This window comes from Phyllostomus discolor, chromosome 6 (assembly GCF_004126475.2).
Source record: "Phyllostomus discolor isolate MPI-MPIP mPhyDis1 chromosome 6, mPhyDis1.pri.v3, whole genome shotgun sequence".
NCBI lineage: Eukaryota > Metazoa > Chordata > Mammalia > Chiroptera > Phyllostomidae > Phyllostomus > Phyllostomus discolor.
In genome coordinates, this window is record NC_040908.2 from 21,396,409 (window position 1) to 21,419,725 (window position 23,317).

The 23,317-nt window shown below is 36.2% G+C and overlaps 1 protein-coding gene across 3 annotated transcripts in view; it reads right to left on the reverse strand.

The window, feature by feature from the left end:
• Positions 1-571: 571 nt before the first annotated feature.
• The window catches only part of STRN (striatin), a 100,737-nt gene continuing 77,991 nt past the window's right edge, over positions 572-23,317 (reverse strand). For all 3 annotated transcript variants that reach the window (XM_036027854.1, XM_028514383.2, XM_028514384.2), the window contains 5 exons: positions 19,197-19,364; positions 17,255-17,395; positions 13,352-13,459; positions 12,178-12,264; positions 572-12,087 (listed from right to left, as the gene is read on the reverse strand). In XM_036027854.1, coding sequence (XP_035883747.1) covers positions 11,918-12,087; positions 12,178-12,264; positions 13,352-13,459; positions 17,255-17,395; positions 19,197-19,364 — 674 coding nt within the window. In that variant the 3' untranslated portion in view covers positions 572-11,917. The remainder of the gene's footprint in view (positions 12,088-12,177; positions 12,265-13,351; positions 13,460-17,254; positions 17,396-19,196; positions 19,365-23,317) is intronic.

The window sequence follows — 23,317 nt, forward strand, 5'->3', positions numbered from 1 at the left end:
AAATGAAAAAGCCAAACACAATATAAACATGGACAAAAGTATGAATAAAAATAAAAATAAATGTAAAGGCAGAAGCAAGAATATAAATATTTGTGGTAGGCAGAATCTGACTCCCAAGATCTTTTGCCACTGGATTACTCCCTTGACAATGTTACATTTACAGAGTACAGAGACTTGGCAGATGTGGTTAAGATTGCTAACCAGTTTACCTTAACATACAGAAATTATCTAGGTGGGCCTACCCTAGTCACATGAGCTCTTTAAAAGCAGAGAGTTTTCTCTTGGTGGTAGCATAAGAGAATACAGAGGGGTGAGCACAACAAGGGTCTAATGAATCCTTGATAACTTTGATGATGGAAGTGACCACCTGCAAGGACTAGAAAGTGACCTTCAGGAGCTGAGGACAATGCCTGGTGAACAGCCAGCAAGGAAACAGAGATCTCTGTCCTACAACTGCCCTGCACTCTAGACTTGCAAGAAATCAAATTCTGCCAACAAAATAAACTTGGAAGTGAATTCTTCTTCAGGACCTTCGGTTAAGAGTCCCACCTGGCACACACCTTCACTTCAGCCTTGCTGGGCACCAGGGAGCCCAATCAAGCCTGCGTGAAGCTCTAACCCACAAGAACTACGAGGAAACATGAATTTTGTTTTAAGCTGCTAAGTTTGTGGTAATTTGTTATGCAGCAATAGAACACTAATACAATAGTAATTTAATTGTGAGTGAAATTCAAATGACCAAAGAACATAGGAAAAAATGTCCAGATTTTCAGTGGTCAGGAAAATACAAATAAAATAACACTGAGGAATCACTATACCGATTAAGAGGCTTTAAACAAACAAACAAAAAAATACAATAGCTACTGCTGGTGGGTATAAATGGTAAAGACTATTTTTATACACTTACTGAAGGACATAAATTGTCCCTAACTTTTTGGGAAACAGTCTGTCAACATGTGTTAAAAACTTCAAATCTACACATCCCTCAACCCAGCAATCCTTCCCCAGGGACTTTTTAAACCACCATGGTTGTGAGTATGTCCGCAGACAAAACTGCCATCATTGGAAAAAATCTGGTAACAAAGTAAAAGCCCACTGATAATGGAAGTTTAAGTTACCAACACAGAGTAGTATACAGCATTAAAAAGAATGCAGTACGAGCTATGAGATAGACTTGGAGGGGTTTTCGTAACATATTGTTGGATGAGAAAAGATGCAGAGAATATGTATAACCCAACTTATCTAAAGCAAACTGACCCACCAAAAAAAATCCCCACCCTTTATTTATAAAATTGTGTATATTACGAAATTCAAAATGAAGCTATGTATATATGTAGACTTATAAGGTACTCATAATACACATAAAAATTTAAAAGCAAGTTGCAGATTATGGGTAGAAGACAAAACCCCAGCCCCGCATGTAGTATGTGTATCTGTATTACTACGAACAGCAGCAGACATAACATTGGGCTACTACAAGGGAAGTGGGGTGAAATGGGGCAGTGGGTTATTAGCTCTGCATCGTGCCCTTTATTATTCCATTTATTGCTTTTGTGGTCTTTTAATTGTATTACAGTTCTCTTAATTTGCATCATTTTTATAATCTGAAAAACATAAAATCATCTCCCTCTCACGCTTCATTTTTCCTCAGCACTTACCACTAATATTCTATATATTTTATTTATATTACGTGTTGTTCCCCTGCCCACAGGAATGGAAACTGCATCCGGTAAAGAATTTTGTTCACTGCTGACACCAGCACCAAGAACTGTCTGGCACAAAACAGGCACTCAGATATTTGAGGAAAGCAATGCTTTGTGTATAATGTCTTCAGGACTACTCTCCATGTTCATTTAAACCTTATTTCTCTTAAAAACTTGATATTCTAGAAGCTATCGGGAGTGTGACAGAATCACATGGTTAAGAAGTCTGAATTCAGGGAGTGAATAAATTATTTGCTGGATGCTTATTACTGCCTGATTTTATCAGGTGTTTTATTTCTGTTACCTCAAACCAATCTAATTAGGTAGATCTATAATCCCCATTCCATAGACAAGGATCAACTCGGAAGAGTAAGCTTGTCTACAATGTCACAATAAATGTCCTCTGTCTGGGCCAAAATCCTGTTCTTTGCTATGTGCTGTGTTGATTTTAGAAGAATCATATTTGAGTTTTTAAAAAAAAGAGATATAATTTTACATGCTATAGATTTAATATTCTGAGATTTATTTAGTTGACTATTTCATTCTGTTGATTCACTACTCTGTTGATGATTCTATTAAGATTTTAAAAGGCATTTGATTGTGAAATAGAATTATCTACTCTAACTTGATTATTTTGCTCCTGAAGCAGTTAAGCTGTTCAGCTCAAGGCCACAAGCCACCTGGGCCCTGCTGAAGTGTAGCCGCAAACCAAGACAACACTGAACGTACTCCTAGGTGAGTTAACAGACATTAAGATAATTACCATCAAATCTTCAAGATGACCAGCAGCCCTGAGAACATTCTGAGAGATTTTGCCCCAGATTCCTCAACTCCAAAGCAAGCTCCCCAGGGGAATGCCTTTCTTGACAAGCTTCTACTGGAGGAGCTTCCTTCCTCCGTGGCTTGGGGACAACTCCTGTCCCCGATATGCTTTGCTCCAAGGCAGGCACAAGGGGGGCATTGCCCTGGGCACTGTTGCTACCTCCAGGTGAGTCCAAATCCCTCCTCACTTTAAGGTACAGACAGACCTCAATCTTAGACTCAGTTCTACAGATTTAAACACATTTGAGAGTGTCTAGGGACTGGCAGGGTTTGGGGGTTTTTTGGTCTTTGAGGAACTGTATATTTTGGAAATGTATTCTCTGATTACTCAACCAACAAATATTCACTGAGTACTTCCTATATGGTAAGGCACCAGGAGAGGTGCTAAGGGGAATATATATTTAATTAAAAAGAAAAAAACAACACAACACTCTGGTCCCTGCCTCAAGCAGATTATAGAGACTAAAGCAAATAACCATGAACTGTTTCATTTTGTTAGTTGACAAATGAGCAGTACTTAATATGTAAAATCTGAGCTGAGGATAGGGTAGAATCAAGGCATTCTGAATAAAACCCATCACATTATGGGCTACCCATACCTTAAAAAAATTCAATATTTTAAAAGATAATATGAAATAAATTTTTATCTTCCTTGCCAATTTTTGTACTCAAAATAATTTCTAAAAAATCAAACAAAATAAAACTTTTGTGTTTACATTCACGACACAAATCTGCCTGGATCTGCATACAATCCTCAAGTTCAAAAGTGAAATCATTTCTGCCTCCAGAAAGCAAGGTTTTAAAGGAAAAAAAAAGTATGCTCGCCAGCTTTATTGTTTTTTTTCATTGGAAAAATTAAGACGTGTGTTCCTAGGTATCCTACAGCAATGAGAAACGGGAGCTTATGGTCTTGCTTGTTCATAGGACTCTTTGAAAGGAGTAAGCTCAAGTCTGAACGTTTTAGAATTGGGAGAAAGCCTGGTTTCTCCGACCACGAGACAATGAAACTGAACAAGTGCTATTTCATCAAAGAACAAAGCTTTCACTTAAGTAAATTGTTAAAGGGTACTTTGGTTGTACCTGCACACTTTTAAAATCCATGCATGGCAAATAGGTTGAACTTAACCTTAATGTTGTTAGCTCTGAGGGGGACACTATTATTAGCATTGTTAGTATCTTAACGTTCCATTCATTTTAATGGACCAAATGCATAAGGTTCCATGTTTACCTGCAAGCCACACACAGGACTATCGCTTTTCCTGTCAGCAAAACGCTGAGACATTTACCGTATAGAAAAGCGTCCCTACATAGCAGTTGGGTATTGGGCGCGTGCATACAGGAGTGTTATTGATCAATGACGGTCAAAAGATATGTGAGATCATTGAATTTCTTCTTAAATATACCTTGAGTGAAATTACTCCATCAACAGGATATTCTGAAATATGTAGGTTCAACTCTGTAGAAAAAGATGTAAACATCTGTTTTAAATGCTTTTAAAAGCACTCAAAGTCATTCAAAACAGAACTGATCCAATAGAAAGGACTCTCCCATCTTTTCATGCGACCATCACGGACATCACATGTGGATGTTTCTAACACGGCTAGTCTTCATTCTGACATGCAGGTGGCGTGGCCTTCCTGGGCCTATGTCAATATAGCTTCCTAAAGTGTGATCAAAGCTGTGTTGTCTGACACTTGACCAGGGGGCTTCAAGAGAATTCCGATTATTTCCTAAAATCCTTTAGATAACAGGAAGCAATGACAAGTCAGAATTGGAATCACTCACTTTTAGAGGTCAAAAAGACCTCAGAGGTCAGGCTTTCCAACCCATTCAGAGAGAAAGGGAGACACTGGGTGGTGGGCCTTTCCTTCTCAGTGTGGTACTTCTTTCCCCACACCCCTGCCCAAGTTAGCCGGCACCCAAAGTAAACTTTCTGATGAAATTTCTTTTGCTCTAAGGTAAATTAATCTTGTTCATGAAAAATTTCTGCCCTGGTGCCACTCCCATAAAGAAGTAATTAAATGTTAATATACTTCAATATTGCAGCACATTTTATATACATCATGAACATTTTTATAACTCATGCTTAACATTAAATTTTGTTCTCTATGAAGCTTTTAATTAACATTTTTCAGTACGGGACTCTCATTTGTGGGTGTCCTTACCATTACCCTTAATTTGATGCTATTACATGAGGTAATTCAAAAATATCTTTGGTTTGAGGTTATAGATTGGGAACCTGGTATACGCACTGGATCTTACAAGGGCATGAAAAACTTTGGCACATGAATTAATAAATACTAACTCTAGTACTCCAAGTGCTATTTAACAGATGTTTTCCTGTGGGCTTTCCTTTACATCACTGGATTAATTATCTCTTTAAAGAGGCACATAGGGAAAGTAATGTAGAGTTAGGCATCTGGACCAGTCTTCATGTAAGGTGAATGGCTGAGTCACCAAGGACAGGAGAATTTCCTATGAAATAATCCCTTCCAATTAGCAGTATATCGCTGATACTGTTTACCCAGATAATCAGATCCGTCTTCAACTCTGACCAAACCACCATTACCTTTGGTCTAATAACAACTAGGACTAACACAGGGGTTAAGGGTTGGCAGGAACTAAGTGAAATTTGAAGTGAGTCATTTTTTTTTTTGTTTAGTGGATTTTGGACTGTTTGGTTTTCAAAGTAGGAAAAATACACTAAATTAAAATTTGTGTTCCAGAAAATAATAATTCAGTTTTTTTCAGAGCCGTATATCGGTGCTCCTCCTAGAACCAGAGTGTCCCATGCATTGGTAACTAAGAAATAACAAGTCGTAGTCATGTAGGGTACTCCACAGTGGTGGTGTTGGGTTAGACAGCGCTGCCGACTCCCAGGTTTCCTGGAGTACACCCTAAGTGCCATGACAATTGCAGAACCCCTCAAAACCTCAGTGGCTGTATTGGGAAACCCAATCCAAGTCAGAATACCACCCTGAACCTGGGCTGACCCCAGGGGTCCACCAGCCCATGAAAAACTTGGGAGTCCTATTGACCTTCTGAGCTACAGTAGTCTAAAATAGCTCTAGACAAGTATGTCTCAGTTCTCATTAAAAGGAACAAAAGGGACATTTCTGACACTACTGACAAATATGTATACACCAAAGGTATAATACTTATTGCTACAGCAGCATTCAAAACATCGAAGAACACTGGGTAGGTTTCAAGGGCACCAGAAGGGGTATCATTTAGATTCCATACAGTATTGTGACTCCAGATTGGAACAGAGTTTGGGGCAGGGAAGCCTTTGAAAACATAATGTTGATCTGAAGGAGCAAGGGAAAGGAAAGGGCTAATGCTTGTCTGTTAAGTAGCCAAATAAAGAAAAAAATTATATTTATATACATGCGTGTATAATTTTTAAAAATTATATAACTGAACACTTGAAAAAAATAAGCCCGTGTCCCTGAAAGTATCGTTGATCCAATCTTAAGGGGTATTTTTCACTTCACTGGCCTTCCAAAGGTCCAAACTCTCTATCATGATAAACTCCTCCACTGTTCTTACAATTAATAGTTAAGTATGGTTCATTATTTTGGATTCACAGCTACTTTGTCTAACACCCTTTTATTTCTCTGTACCCCTCTAGCAGCACCCAAAATAACAAAATCAGGTTGCATTAAAAGTATTTTTAACTGCAAATATGTTAGATTCCAAATCTGACAAATATTTCAATTCATGAGACACCTATAGCACATTATCTATATTTGTACACTTTATTTAAAAACAAGTAATACACGTAGAGCCACCAAAAAAAGGATATCTTAATTAGCTTATCCATACCCTGAATTTACAAAAGAAACTTCTTGCACCACAAAGATTAGCATTTGGATTAATTTACATTAATTGATATTATAACTGATATTTAAAATACCTGAAGATCAAACAATCTGGCCCAGGGTTCACCAGTTTGGGCGGGGGGAGGGGGTAGCATGTGGAAAAAAGGAGTTATATAGGAATCTGAACTGATGATGCCCTGAGGTCAGCTCTAGTAAACTGAAGTCGAGAACACATAAAATAACCGATAGGTTTCAGGACTACAAATAAGTGGTTCCTCCTAAAAACAGTTACTAGACCATACAGTTGGGATGAGCGTAAGGGATAACTCTTCATGGGGATTGGAAAACCGTGTGGAGAAGAGGGGTTGTATTTGTTTCTCACAAAAGGCAAACTTCAGCCAAACAAGAAAAGGGGAGGGAGGGAGGAATGCGACACACTGAAGACTTTCTGCTCGCTGGTAACACCAAGTTAAGCAGCCCTCTCTCCAAGTCAACTAAAATACCATTCTTGGAGACATTTTCAGAAAGGAGCTAATATACAACCAGAAAAAATCATTCTACATAAACAAGGCACTCACTGGTTCACAGCCTGTTAAAAACCCAGGCAGACATTACAGTTAACCTAAATTAAAATGAACTTTCTAATTTGCATCAGAGGGATGACAAACATGTGGTCCCAGTTAAATCAAATCTAAAGCTTGATCAGCAAAGATCCAGGAAATTCTGACCCCTAAGCACTACTTCAGGAATGCTGCTAGAATAAGTAAGTGGGATCTAGGATCTCTGATTGGCCTAATATTTGTTTTAAGAATAATGAAAAAAAAAAAAAACCCTGATGCAATCTGTTAAATAGTTTGTCAACCTTCTGTTCCTTATAGTGACATGGAGACCCAGTTGGATAACGAATACGGCCAATTAAAAAGCCTTCAGTGGCAAAGGTAAAAATTATTTCAATCATTTACCAATGACCTATCTTCTGTTTCTAAACACAGCTGTTAGTCTTCTGGACCATCCCCTAAAATGAACTTTGGGAACTGATACACTTCACAAAAATATACATATAATTTCTGCCAACAACTATTTTTGTACAACCTGAGTCCCAGTGTCAAACACTTAAAGGTCTGCAATTATATAAATAACTAAACAAGTAACAGTAATGGAGGCAACTGCTAAGTAAATACAACTAATGATTATGTACTTAATTGCCTTGAAATAGTTTCCAAAGAGTAAAGTAAGCTGAAGAAAATTATACTTAGAGCTCTTTTTCCATATAAATTCATTAACAGTTTGGCTCTTGGTTGAAAACATCACACAGACATATATACTAATCAGAGATTAACTATCTTAACTATCAGTATTAATGATAAATTTTAAGCAGTTCTTTCCAAAGAAAATCAAAATTAATTGTACGTCTTTCAATCTGATTTGTGACATCTTAGTTCAATATAACTTAAAATGACAAAGCCTGAGAAAAGCACCAACATAGATTTTTAAATTGCATCCAACCATCATTCCAGATGTCATAAAGGTTTGCTTTCGTTAAAATGGCAGCAATGACAAAGAGGTAGATATGAAAGATGCCATTTAAATACTATTCTTAGGTGGAATTTTAACTAGTTCTGGTGTTTATCTAAAAATAATTTTTACTAGTTGAATGTCCATTACATAAGAATTTCATGACATGATCTTGTATAAGGGGGAAATATATGAAATACTAAAAAAAAAAATGAGTTTTTAAAAATTACATTTACTTATCCAACATGAATGAGACCCCATAATTTTGGTGAGCCAATAATTTCCCCTTTTACCTGAACTTGACTATAATGAAATAAAGAGTTATTTTCTTCACTATTAAAATATTTAGGAATTCACATTCAGAATTCTTGGAAAGTATAAATGGCGCTCAGAAGAGCACAAAGACAGCGCATGAAATGTCCCCTGAAGTCCTAGAAGCTGAGCAGATACATTAAAAAGACATTACGGTCACAAATCGGGACCTTCACAGATCGGGGCATGCACACACACACACATTCCACACACACAGTTGTCCTCGCTCTCTCTCCCCCTCCCCCCCAAACTCAGTCCTCATCCTCACTGTAAGGCTGCATTTGTGTTTTTTTTAAAAGGCACCTCTCTCTCTAGCTATTGCCTTCTTGATGATACCTGTTTTTGTTAAAAATCCTGAATGTTTGATGGAAACAGTTCAGTACTGAGATTGAAATATTTTTCAATTCACATTTAAATAGCCAAGTTTTCTTACATTCAGATTTTAATAAACTAGAATGACAGTCTTTAAAACAAGCATGCTAGCCTATAATGAATATCGTATTTACAGTCATTTAAACATTTGGAACTCTGTATATTATACTGCAGAAGCAAACAGCACAACACCCATCACACTCCTCATTACCTGCTGTGTACACTACCTCCAAAAATGAAAATACAAAACAGTAAAATGCACCTATGGTTTTATATATATATATATATATAGCCTATATATATTATATATATTCTTACAATATATATAATATATATTTATAAAATTTACATACATTTTAGACATTTTCAAATAAATCTTCATCCTCTCCAACAGAAATTTATAACAATACTGAAGGAATGAAAGTCAGCTAAACAAAAAATTTCTCACAAAGTTCATTATCAGTGATGCAGCTCAATTTCTCCCTTTTTAGTCATAACTAAAATGATTATAAAATCTAAATACTTGCATAACGAATTATCTATTTAATGGCAAAAATTGATAAACCTGTTCAATAGAAAAATACTGAAGGTCATTATACCACTTATGTTAAATATCAATCTATGGTCCGAGTAGCAAATGAGCTCCATATGACAGCTGAGTTTTGAGAAGGGTGCTGTGAGCTCCCAGAGATGTACCACGGCATATGAAAATAAGGCAGGAACCCACATCTCTTGATTTTCATACTATTCCAATACATTTCATCCAAAATATTTACAAACCAAGCCCTATGAAAGCATTTCAATGACTGTTCAAATCATGGGGTTTTTTTTCATTTTGTGAATTTTGCTCGCCTTTTCAATAGGCTGAGGGAAAAATCAGACACGTGTATATGCTTCTATCAGACTGGAAGGCAGCTTTGGCTCACTGCTAGGCTGCTCTCACACAGCGCTAGTAGAGAAGAATCTCTGTTTCTATGTACAGTCTCCAGAGGCACAGCACTGGCTTCCTAAGGAACCTTCAACAGGTCCATCACTTGCACTATGGTCTACATATCTCTTGGTTGTTTTTCACTCACTACCAGAAAAATTTCAACCATGAGGTATAAAATGTAGGTGAAGAGACAGTCTTGGCTTTGAGAATTTCAGTGACATAAATAAAGGTGGTACTGAAGACCTTTAATTACCTTAGAAGGTAATTAAAGCAATAACTGGTAGAACAATAACTTTGCAGTTGTCCATCATAAACATGCCAAGGGTGGGCACCCAGCTAGAATTTTCCAGTATCCTTCTACAAATGTTAGGCTAGCAACACCGTTACTTTACTCTGTGAAGAACCAAAGGAGGAATTTACCAGACACAATGTGGAATGCCGTATGTGCCTGGGAATATAAACATTCACCCGGTATGGAGCTCGGCTACGGTGTGGTAGCTCATGTCCAGGTCAATTCATCTGATTACAGAAAAGAGTCCCTTGAGCCCAGTGTTAACCAAAGCACAGATGAAAGGACAAGGTATCGGTGTCAAAATATTAAAGCATATTTGTATAACAACCAAGCAAATTTAGCACAGGTCCTTCACTTTAAAGATACTTTGCCTGTATACTGAAGAATTCTAGAAGCAGACAAGCAGAAATTTTAAAGAAAAATTGTCAATTATCATCCACATCAATGCCAGAATAATTCTTCAAGAAGTACATATCATTAGAAGTGAAATTGCTATGACAATGGAATATGTGGGGATAGGAATGTAGGAATTGTACTAAAAAGTTAAAATATTTATGGACATGTATTTTTTTTTAAAGTCTGAAAGCCTATTATATATACATTTTGCCGAAAAGTTGGACATTAGTAACTTATTTCCAATTTCTAGATTGGTCTCTGACATTCTGAGCAAACAAGAGAGTGCGAGGAGAGGGGAGAGCTGCAGGGACGACGTCTGTGCCCCAGGGTCAGGGAGCAGGGTCATGGGCATCCCAAGAGCCGACAGAACACATGTTGGTCAGAGGCAAGGGGCTCAGGGAACCCTACTCCTTTATGACGTGGTTTTCCCCAGAAACGACACTGACTCACTGCCCATGAAAACGTGCCATGTTTTAAATTAAACAATGGATGAGGGGTAGGGAGGGGAAGAGAGAGAGAAAACTATTTATCCAATATTATACACTGAACTCTTCCATCCAGCTTTTCAAGAGGTTCTTCTTATTGGAGATGCTAATAGAGGACTTCTGGAGTATAAAACATTTGCTTTATTTAGTATGTTTGTAAAAGCAGCTGACTGAGATTAACCATACCCCTTGCACTGTTAAAACATAATTATGAACTATTTTTTGGTAGGTATCAGATCATTTGACTGTGAGAGACAAAAGGAAAGTATAAAGATCATCCGAGATGTGGTTATGTGGGTTTTGAGGAATGAGTACTTGCAAATGACTACAATCTCTTCAACCACTGAAAAGTTAAGATTTTATCAATATGAAATAATCACTCTGATACTATAAATATCATATGAATAAAGTGAATTTTAAAATTAATAGAAATTATTATAAAGATATGCCCTGCTTGCCCTTAAAAATAAACAGAATCTTACACCTGAATTAAGTTAAATCCTTTAGTAAAAGCAGAGTCTATCAACTATTCTTCATTATGTTGAGTGTTTCTGATAGTTAAACTTTAGAATGGTACCAAATGCACTTTCAAAAATGTAATACAATATAGATATCTGCTTACAAACTGAATGTTTAGCATTTCTGAATAATAATATATTTAACATATTATTGCATTTCTTTTTTCTTCCCTAATAGGTAAAATGCTTTGCCAGGTGCTTTATGTGACCAGCTGAAAGGAGAGCTAAATTAAAAACTCATTTTAACACTGCCTGGTCATTATGCATACAGAGATTAGTTCAGCAGATATGGTAAAGATTAATGTTTTGACTACCTAATGTGTTTAACAAGATTTCTCAGGGGAGAACTAGGACTAAATTTCAGCTTTTCCTCTACTCATTCCCAGCCATCAAGGTTTTTAATTATCCTTTATAGTGTGCCCCATTTACTCAATAGGGGACAAGCTAAACCTATGTTCGCTCAGGCCTGCCTAGCGAATTAGAACAACTTTAGAAATAAAAATTCCTACTTTGGGAAAAATTTGAAACAGTTTCAGGCTCACAGATTCAGCTGAGCTTGCAGCAAACTGAACAAACCTTAGTTTTAGAAAACAGTATACGAATTGCAAAACTATACTTTAACAAATGTTCTCTGTGCTCCTTCAGCAGAACAAAAGGGCAAAAGGAGTTGATTCTTGCCCTGGTCTCTTGTATCTCTTTTGTGCAGTCGATTATTTATAAAGAGCTAGAAGGTGAAGAGGATGCATTCTGTCATACAAAGACTTTAGCCAGTGCATCAGCTCCAGCACTGGCTATATAGCATTTGGATGGGTGGAAAGCTACATCATGAATTGATTCTTCAAACTTTTTCCGATGAGCTGTGAACTCTTGGATACATGTCTTACTTTCTAGGTTCCATAAACGTATTGAACAGTCATGACCTACATCAAAAGAAAAGAAATTGAAAGGAAAAATTACATTAACATGAAAATGATAAGAACAAATAAATAATACATAGTTGATGTACTTACTGCCAGACATCAAGTACAGGCCATTAGGATCAACTGCTAAACTTGTAACAGCTTCTAGGTGGGCTACCATCGAATGGATCAGTTTGCCTTTGGAAAAAGAGATCATTACTCTTTATTAATAGCTTTCCTCATCCTGAATATATGCCAATTACCACATTACACTGGTTTCTCCAGTCATCCCTTTCTGTGTACTTACTGCATCAACAGCTTTTTTTCATCAGCTAAAACAACAGTGTCTTTCCCCACTCTAGCCATGGTAATGATGGGAAACAAAAGCTCAAATTCCAGATTATATTTTTGTCTTTCAATCACAATATAAAAGTCAGTAAACCATGTACATTAACTAGAATTCAAACATTAACCATCTATTTTGTATCCTTTAGCTGCAGGCAAATTATATGGATTATGGGAACAGAAGAAGAGACTGAGACAAAGACAGAGAACAGAGAGAAAACCTCGCCACAACTTTGGTAGAAGCAATACATAGAAAGAGGTTGAGAATATTAAATTACTCATCATTCACAGCTAAGCAAAGTCAGTAAAAGTCAACACAGTTACAAAGCCAATGCAGACAGTCAGGTACATCCGGCTGCGAACACAGTGTTGTTCTCCCAGCACAGGTCTTCATGCATTTCCACTGGACTAATGAAATGTAATCCAGAAAAAACCGGGACAGCCCCAATTCAAGTCAATCAGGAACAAACAGGATTATAATGCAAAAAAGATCAGTCCATGGAAAAATGAATTAAATAAAACCAAAGGACAGGGGTTGTCCATCTGAACACTAAGGCTATTCAAAAACTGAATAATTTCAAACAAAATATAATGCTCCTATGCCTTTACTTCTACTTTCCTCCAGTAGTTTCACAGTAAACGATCATTTTTATTGGTATTTGAATGAAATTTTTGTTGTGTTCCTAGGGATAACCTTGACTCCAGGGCCAAAATATAGCATGTACTTACTATTAAATAAACCGAAATAACTCTACAAGCGATATGACAGATAGTCCTTAGCAGATTTGGATGACATACACAGAAACCGAGCTGGGAGAGTATCTGTGCTTCAACACCTACTCCCTGATGATGGAGTCACGAACAGGCACCAAAATCAGCCTACTTATAGTGGAGGGGTTTTTATTTCTTTAACAATAATCAATTTTTAATCAATTTTTACCTGTATTGTTATCATAGAATTTGATGTGCCTGTCTTCATGAGCAGTGATGCTGATGGGAAGAGTGGGATGGCTGATGACTCTATTTATTTGGCAGGAAGAGTTGGAGGCTTAAAAATAAAAAATGAAGGACAATACAAATTAGTCAAAGCTACTATTTCTTCCCACGAAAGAAATGAATACTCCCCTAAGAGACGAGAAAGTAAAGGTGATTTTAATTTGTTTTTAGTTCATTTATTCTGCAATTGTGTTCATAATTTCAGTGCTAGGAAACGAGAGCTGCCTGAGCAATGCTATACTGACAAACCCAGAGCTACCTAAGAAGTAGAATTTCCTTTTCCACGACCTGTTGTCTATGGGTACCACCTATGGCTTAGCCTAGAGCCAGTGCTGTTTCTCTTTCTATAATGTTCTGTGATACTTCTGCTACTTTTAAAAATTCCATCCTTACTTACTTGTACACAATTCTCAAACTTAAATCTCAACCATTTCTAGATACAGAGCTCTTTATTACATGGTTATCATGTAAAGATACACAAGACAGAGTTTCTTAACATTTTAACTTTCTTTTTTCATCATAACAGAAATTCACCATCTAACAATCCAACACATCTGGAATCTTAAAATAGTAAGCACGCCAAAAGGACTTATGCACCACTTAACAGTTTTTGAAAAGACTGCAATTATATGCACAATGGGACAGGTAGGACATATGTCATTAAACACATAATCACAGCGCACGCATGAACCAAGGTCCAGAAAAAGTCGTGACTCGCCCAAAATCATACAACAAACTCAGTAACTATTCTGATTGCTACATCTATCCCAACCAGACAGCTCATGCAAATCAGACAACTGCCAAAACTGGTACCTATACTATCATGAGTTCTTCCTGCAAGTCTTCTAGCAGAAGAAAATCAGTAAGAACTTAAGTTTAATTAGTAATTTATGTTAATATACCTTTTATAAGGAAAAATGTACATAAAGGTAACACTAATTTAACACATGTCAGAGTTACAAAAATGCATTATATGATCCTGGGAGAGGAAGGGATGTCCTTATAAAGTGCATTACTGGGACAACTGGCAAATTTGAATGTAATAGACAACAGCATGTGTCACTGTTAAATTTCCTGATTTTGGCAATGTAATGTGCTATGGCAGAGAATGTACTTGTTCTTAGAATTACATGCTAAAGCAGGAACCCCCAAACACGGGAACGCAGACCAGTACCGGGCCATGGGCTGTTAGGAAGTGGGCTACACAACAGGAGGTGAGCAGCAGGTGAGCAAGTGAGGCTTCGTTTGCATTGCCGCCTGAGCTCTGTGCCTCCTGTCTCCGTTCCTCCACCCAGTCTGTGGAAAACACTGTCTTCCTCGAAACCAGTCCCGGTTCCAAAGGCTGGGAACTGCTGTGCTAACTAAAGGACCAAGGAGTACAAGAGTACGATGTTTCTTAAGCGGTTCAGAATTTTAAATTATACACATATATGGAGAGTAATAAAGCGAATGTGACAAAATGTAGCAAATATTAAAAATTGATGAATCTGGGTGAAAAATAGTCAAAAGTTATACTATATTTTTGAAAATTTTCTGTAAACTTAAAATGAGTACAGAATAATGAGTTTCAAAACAATTTTTAATCAGAATAGATATCATGAATTTATATTCACATAATAGAAAACACAGGTAAAAAAATAGTGGTAATATTAGCCTACTCTATTGGATTTTCCTACGATTCCTAGAAATATGACACCTTCAAAACTGAAGATAGTTTTTCCCCATGCTAACAGCAGGCAGCCACCCAAAGTGTCACCTAAATACACAACGAAAAGTCACCTGACCATGCGGAGTAAGCTTTGGGTCAGTTACATCCAATTTAAATGGTCCTATACAAAGTATTTAGTTTCAAAATTCAGCCTATGGAATTTTTTTTTTGCCTCCACAGATAACACACCATTGAATTATATCCTCTTAAGGTCTAGCAGAAGAATAATGACAAAAAAGAAGCATTTTAATTAAAATATCCAATATAATCTGAAAGAGAAATTTCTGTGAATAGCTTCAATTACTTTGAAATCTGGGAAATAAGTGATAGAAATCAAATGATGGAAGTAGACAAAAGAAAGTTGTTATTTAGCAACTTAAAAGGAAGTTTCTCCACTTGAACAGTAAATCAGACAAGTAAGCAAATGCAAAGAACCCTAAAAATAAACTGAAGGCCTACCAGCCATCATTCTAACAATGAATTAAGACAATCCTCCAAATATATTTAAATTGCAACTCAGAAATGGTTTACCTTTTCACTGTGTTCACAAGCACCCAATTACCTGCTTGGATTACTTGTGACTTTATCACAGTCAAATTACCATTGACATCAATGAGAAGAAAGATAATTTAATCTGATCATAACAACAAAAATCCTTCATTGTTTTAAACTCTATATGAAATTCATTTTCACTCTGAAAAATGTTTGGTCTGAACTTTAATTTTTTTAAAAATCTGCTAAGTTCCAGAATAAAGCAACATAGTCAAATATAAATAGCTAAGGGGTAGTCACAGTAGAAAGAAATAAAAGACTAACTTGAGTTTGTTTTATACAACTTTGAAGTAATAAAACTGATAATTTAGGAAATGCCAGGACATATTATTTAACTCAAAATCATTATCACTTATTCCAATAGTACTGTCTTTGTACAAAACATCATGGGCAGCTTTCTGCAGCAAATGCTTCCAGGTTCAGGAAAAAAGTCATGTGATATTATAGTCACACATTTTGAAGAAAAAAATAGAATCTCACTCACCATACTTAATGTCTGACTAATTTGTAGAAGTCACTGAAAAAGCAACATTTACCACTCAAGACAGTAACTCAAAGAGAGTTACTACTCAAAGAATTAACTACAATCTCTAAAGGTAATTCTAAAAATGTTCACATCCTCCTTAATTTCATATTGGGATTTTACTTTATTATTGTCACTTTAGGTCATGTATTAAATGTGATTTTAAATTCACTGAGAGTCTAAAACCTACATTTATTGGCAAAAAAAAATTCAATTTTTGCTATTCCATAATCTCAATTTTGATTTTTGGTCTCTTTTATATCCAAATGTTCAAAGCTCTGTTCATGCCTTCTTCCCCAAACAATTCTCACAGGACACCAGAAGAAACAACGGACAACATATTAGGAAGAGAAAATAAAACCAAGGTGAAATGTAGGAAATTTGGGGGAGAAAAAGGCAGAAGGAACATACACACACCATAATAATTATTTTGAAAGCTAGCTCTCAGATTAAAATAATAATTTATGTGTATGTAAGTTTTCTTTATCAACTGCAACCTGAACTGTAATTGTCTGGATTAAGCCTAAAGATAGAAAGTAAAGGTTAAAAAGTCCAAAACAAACTAGTTCTGTAATATCTTCTTTACAATCTGTAAAATTATTTCCTGACTTCATATATCCAATAAGAAGCCTCAGGTTTGGGATTTTGAGAGGTACAACTTGACCTATACTCTAATCAGTAATGAACTGTGTCAAATTATATTAATAATATAAAATTTAGTTGATTTAAAAAATTAAATTATGAGAAATGAAAAATATTTTATATTCAGAATATACATTTTCTCTAAACAAAATTAAAAACATAATCTGGCACAAAATTAGCTTGACTCTGGAATAGCTCAAATGTATTTCAAATAGTGTAGTTATAAATGTGCATAAACTTAACCCAAAGACTTAAAACCAATAGTAAATTATTATATCCTTCTAAGTAACACATTCTGTGATTTAGCAAGCAGAAGACTTTGTAATGACAAGTATTTTTCATAGATGACTCTAGTAGTTATAATTTTAATGATGTTTAAAAATTTATCCAAACACAGACTATGGAAATACTATTATACATACTCATATCTACATTGGATTCTAAAGTCAGAATGCGTTGTTGTGTTTCCATGTTGAAGATGCTTGTATATCCTTTGCTGAATGATGCTACCATATGGCTCGGGTCACTGCTCACTAGATCCACAGAGGCAGGGATTCCCAATTCTACAACAGTCAGAACATATTCAAAGAGAATAATAATCAGAGGGTCTATTTAACAATGTGTTTAAAATATAGCAAAACAAATAGCAGCATGATTTCCTTAAGAGTAAATGATGTTTGATATTAGGATCAGAATTTGCTTATTGACACTCAATGTAGATTTCATTACTCTTACCTGTTCAGTACATCTTCTACCTGTTATCCAGCTAATACATATATGGAATGCAAGCGTTTATTCAAAAAATAAATGGAAAACATGTATGGACTACAAGTTTTGTTGCTTCTATCTCAACGTGGGGCTCAGAGTAGCATCGTGGGAACTCTTCCTTCTAAGGGCTCATCTCTTATTAGGAATTCTAACTTATCAAAAACATGGAATTTAAGAAGTAAATTCCAAATTGTTATTGGTAGTCATGAAAATATCAAATGCAGGCAGTTCAGCCTGGCCGGGGAGCATCATCCCAACACACCAATTTTGCAGGTCCAATCTCCAGTCAGGGCACACACAAGAATTAACCAGTGAATGCATAAATAAGTAGAACAACAACTCTCTCTCTCTCTCTCTCTCTCTCTGCCCCTCTCCTCTTTCTCTAAAATTAATCAATATGTTGTTTTTTAAATGCAAGTAACTTATCAAAACCTAGACAAGTTATCACAGCTAAAGAATAAAGGTTTTTTTATATATCATCTAAAATAAGTAAAACTTGGTTAAAATTTGGCACTTATTTATAAACATAAAAAATTGAACAATGTGTACATATGCATATAATCTGACTTTTTCATCTGGTTCAAAAATCTAACTAAAGCAAGCTGTTAAACAGTAAAAAAAAGTGTGTATATTGTAAAAGATATATTAATGGCCAATAAGCACACAAAGTGCTCAGAAGAATTAGCCAGCAAAGAAATGCAAATTAAACCACAATAAAATACTGCTACACACCCATCAGAATGGCTAAAATGAAATACTCAAAATACCAATGTTAGTAATTAAGGATGTAGAACAACAGAAATTCTCCTATATCGCTGTCAGTGATGCAACATGGCAAACTACTTTGGAAAAAATGTATCACATAAAGTTAAACAGATAATTTTACTTCTAAAGCCCAGCAATTCTACTTCTAGGTCTTTACCCACCTATAATAAAAACATATGAATGTTCATAGCAGCTTTGTTCAAAATAATCAAAAACTGGAAACAATGCAAATGTCTGTTAAGAGGTAAATGAATATACACACTGTGGTTTAATGAAATAAGCATTAAACAATATAAATAAAATCACTGATATCACAACATGGATGAATCACAAAAAACATTATAGGGAGAGTAAAGAGCCAGGTATAAAAAGAGTACACACTGTATGATTTCATTCATATGAAGTTTTAGAATAGACGAAACTAATTTATGATGAAAGAAACCAACAGTGGGTCCCTCTGGGTAGGCATGAGGAGAGGGGACTGGCTGAGAAGAACACAGAGAAGCTTTAGGGAGTTAAATAAGTTCTATATCTTGATCCAAGAGTCATGCATTTGTCAAACTCATTAGAACATTTCGTCATAATCTGGTTTTTACTATATACAAATTATATCTCAAAAAAATTTTTTAAGTGTACTTTCATCCAATACTATGTTTTTAAAATTTATACATAAGTTGAACATTCAAATAAACACATTTTCATTACTTCAAAAACCCTTCAAATTAAACTGTAAGAGTCTGCGGAATCCTTTATTTGCATGTTTGTTTTTAAAATAAAACACAATCCAGAATTTTATAAAATAATCAGTAAAATAATTGAAGAAGTATGTACCTTGATTATCATTAAATACACTTAAGGCTGGCGCTGCCTCGGCTGTATTCCACAAGCGGAGAGTGCCATCTGCTGAGCAGGACAGCAAGCGCTGGTGTGCCGCACTGTAAGCCAGACCCCACACTGCATCGGTGTGGCCGAGCAGAGGACCTCTCAAAACAGAAGGATCTACAGAAACCAGCAAGAATGTAAAATCAGGAGGAGAAAACAACTTATAAAGGTACTCAGATTCCAGAGAAAATAAGAGAACCTGATAACAGTATAAAATATGCTTCCTACTACTGTTCATTATTCTTTTTGAAATACTGCAATAATTAAAAATAGGCTTGAAATATGCAAATATAGTTTAAAATTTGTACATTAAAATTACAAAGTGCCTACTTTTCTCTTTTAAAAAAGTTAGGTAATTTGTTCTCCCTCCCTTTTTTCCTTCCACTTGTCTAGATATATTCAAGTCCATGTCAACACAAATCAATCATTTGAATTTAACCTACACTGAGAAATCACAACTCATATTCCCCGAAGAAGTAAACAGAGATCCTCCCCTCCTCTGACCCCCTTCAGCAGCACTCGGGATGTACTCCTTTAGGCCACTTATCCTCCAGTACTATCAATGGCAATTACTCCTGTTGAGGCCTCTGACAAAATGAACATGAACTGAGACCTACAGAATCCCCCAAATTCTCAAGCAGCAGTAACTGACATGAATGATATGCATGGGAAGGAGGGAAGGAAGGAGGGAGGGAAGGAAGGAGGGAGGGAGGGAGGACACCGGGAGTGGGTCACTTAGCAATGTTTCATGATGAAAATCATATTGGAAATTTTAATTATTAATCCTCACAATGATTCTGTGAAATAGTACTTTCAAGACGGCTCACAGATGTTAAGTTTAAAATGTTCTTGTCCTATATCCTCTCTCTGTCATACCATAAAGTATTTACTGAAGACAAACAGTGTAATAGGTGCTATGCTACACGCTGGGGCCACACAGATGATTAAGACACAATACCATCCTTGTCCTCCTCAAAAGGCCATGTGGTAAGTACAGTAATAGTGAGCAACACCAGTTACAAGGAGAGTAACAGGGATGAGTGAAAGCTTCTTAGTGACAATGACACCAAGCATGTGCAGATGTTGGACAAAGAATAGAGGAAAGTCATTCCTGTTAAAAGAGGCAGCACCGACAAAAGCACACAAGAAAAAATAGCCTGATTTGTAGAGGAAACAAGCAATTCAGTATTATTGGAGTATGAAGTTCAAGGGAGGTAGTAGGTAAGATGAGAGGGGCTAGTTTATGGTGAGATTTCTATGACATATTACGGTACTTGGGAATTATCCTGAAAGCAGTAGGGAACAAATGGAGGATTTCCCAGGGGCAGCAGGGTAAAATATGCATTTAATAAGGTAACTTCCCCCCACCTCCAGTGTGAGCCTTTTATTTATTTTTATGGCTTTTTTTATTGTTGTCCAAGTACAGTTGTCTCCATTTCCCCCCATCACTCCCCCACAACCCCAGCCATCCCCACTTCCTACCCTGGATCCTACTCGCCTTTGGTTTTGTCTATGGGTCCTTTATATATATTCCTTGACAATCTTCCCCCTCCCCTCACCCCGTTATCCCTTCCCACCTCCCCTCTGGTTACTGTCAGTTTGTTCTTTATTTCTATGTCTCTGGTTGTATTTTGCTTGCTTTTCTGTTTTGTTGACTAGGTTGCACTTACAGGTGACATCATATGGTATTTGCCTTTCACTGCCTGGCTTATTTCACTTAGCATGATGCTCTCCAGTTCCATCCATGCTGTTGTAAATAGTAGTAGCTCCTTTCTTTCTGCTGTGTATTTCATTGTGGAAATGTACCACAGATGTTTGATCCATTCATGTACTGATGGGCACTTAGGCTGTTTCCAGCACTTGGCTATTATAAATAACACTGCCATGAACCTTGGGATACACAGGTTCTTCTGAGTTAGTGTTTCAGGATTCTTAGCATATAATCCCAGCAGTGGAATTGCCAGGTCAAAAGGCAGTTCCATCTTTAGTTTCCTGAGGAAATTCCATACTGTTTTTCACAGTGACTGCACCAGTCTGCATTCCCACCAACAACCTCGCCAGCACTTGTTGTTTGTTATTTTGGTTGTAATGGCCATTCTGACCAGTGTGAAGTGGTATCTCACTGTGGTTTTAATTTGCATCTCTCTGATGGCTAGTGATGCTGAGCATCCTTTCACATGTCTCTGGGCCCTCTCTATGTCCTCCTTGGAGAAGTGTCTGCTCAGGTCCTTTGCCCGTTTTTTAATTGGGTTGTTTGTCTTTCTGGAGTGGAGTCCTGTGAGATCCTTAAATATTTTGGAGATCAAACCCTTGTCTGAGGTATCACTGGCAAATATATTTTCCCATACGGCTGGTTCCCTTTTCATTTTGCTGATGTTTTCTTTAGCCATGCAGAAGCTTTTTTATTTTGATGAAGTCCCATTTGTTTATTCTTTCCTCTGTGTGCCTTGTTCTAGGGGACATATCAGTGAAAATATTGCTGCATGGAATATCTGAGATTTTCCTCCCTATGCTCTCTTCTAGGACTTTTATGATGTTGCAACTTATATTTAAGTCTTTCATCCATCTCGAGTTTATTTTTGCATATAGTGCAAGTTGGTGGTGAAGTTTCATTTTTTTGCATGTAGCTGTCTAGTTCTCCCAACACCATTTGTTGAAAAGGCTATTTTTACCCCATTTTATGCTTCTGCCCCCATTGTCAAATATTAATTGATCACAGAGACTTGGGTTTATTTCTGGGCTCTCTATTCTGTTCCATTGATCTATGAGTCTGTTCTTCTGCCAGTACCAGGCTGTTTTGATTACTGTAGCCTTGTAATACATTTTAATATCAGGTATTGTGATCCCTCCTACTTCACTCTTCTTTCTCAAAATTGCTGCAGCTATTCAGGGTTGTTTATGGTTCCATATAAATTTTTGAAATGTTTGTTCCAGATCTGTGAAATATGCCACTGGTATTTTAATAGAGATTGCAACGAATCTATAAATTGCTTTGGGCAGTATGGGCATTTTGATGATATTAATTCTTCCAATTCATGAACATAGTATATGCTTCAACTTATTTGTTGAAGCATAATTTCCTTAATTTCTTCATAACAAGGTAACTTTGTACAGAAAACAGACTAAACAAGATCAAGATAAAGGCAAGGACAGTTTTAGTAGACTGAGAGTAATGATGAAGACCCAAGCAAGGGCAGTGGTAAAAGGGACAGAGCAAGAGTAAATTAAAAAACAGGAATAACATCAAAAACACTAAGTAAATAATAAGGTGTAGATAGTAAAACAGAACAAGGAAAAAAGGGATAACTCATAGGCTTCTAATTTGGGTAGTTCTGGTAGAGACACCAACTAATAAATACCGTATTTTGCCATGTATAATGAGCTCCTGTGTATAACTCGCACCCACATTTTTGGCCCAAACTTTTGGGGAAAAAATCTTTCATTTTAATATTTTAATTCAATCATTTATTTACTTAGATACTTGTGTTTTTTTGTATTATAAAGGAATTTTAGCATTTATTTTTTAACATATTATGGTACAAGAAATTTTATGTAATGAATAATTACAAACGCGAGAACAGATACAAGGTATTTCAGGTACTACCCATGTTAATTGCACATCCTTATTTTTCCCTCAAAAATTTGAGTGAAGAAGTACACATTATACACGGCAAAATAGAAAGAAGAAACAGCATTTGAGGGTATTTGTGGACAATGAGGCACCCACTGTAAAATGTTCGACAGGCAAATGTTTAAGCCTGAGGCTTAAAGAAGAGCCTTATGAGTCAACATCACAGAAGTGGATTCGATCTAAAACAGAATAGACTATATGGACAATGCAAAGAATGAGTCAGGGTATGGACCTGGATAAATGTCACTATTTAAAGTAAGAAAAATAAAAAAGGTTTATGATGGACAGGGAACAGAAATTGTCAGAGTTACATTTCAAAAAATCCCACAGTGGACAAATTTCAAAGAGGATGGAGTTGTCCAGTTTGAGAGCCAATATATATCCAGTAAAAAGAAGGGTTTGGAAAGTACCCTCTGGATCAGCACTGAAAATCTTGTAT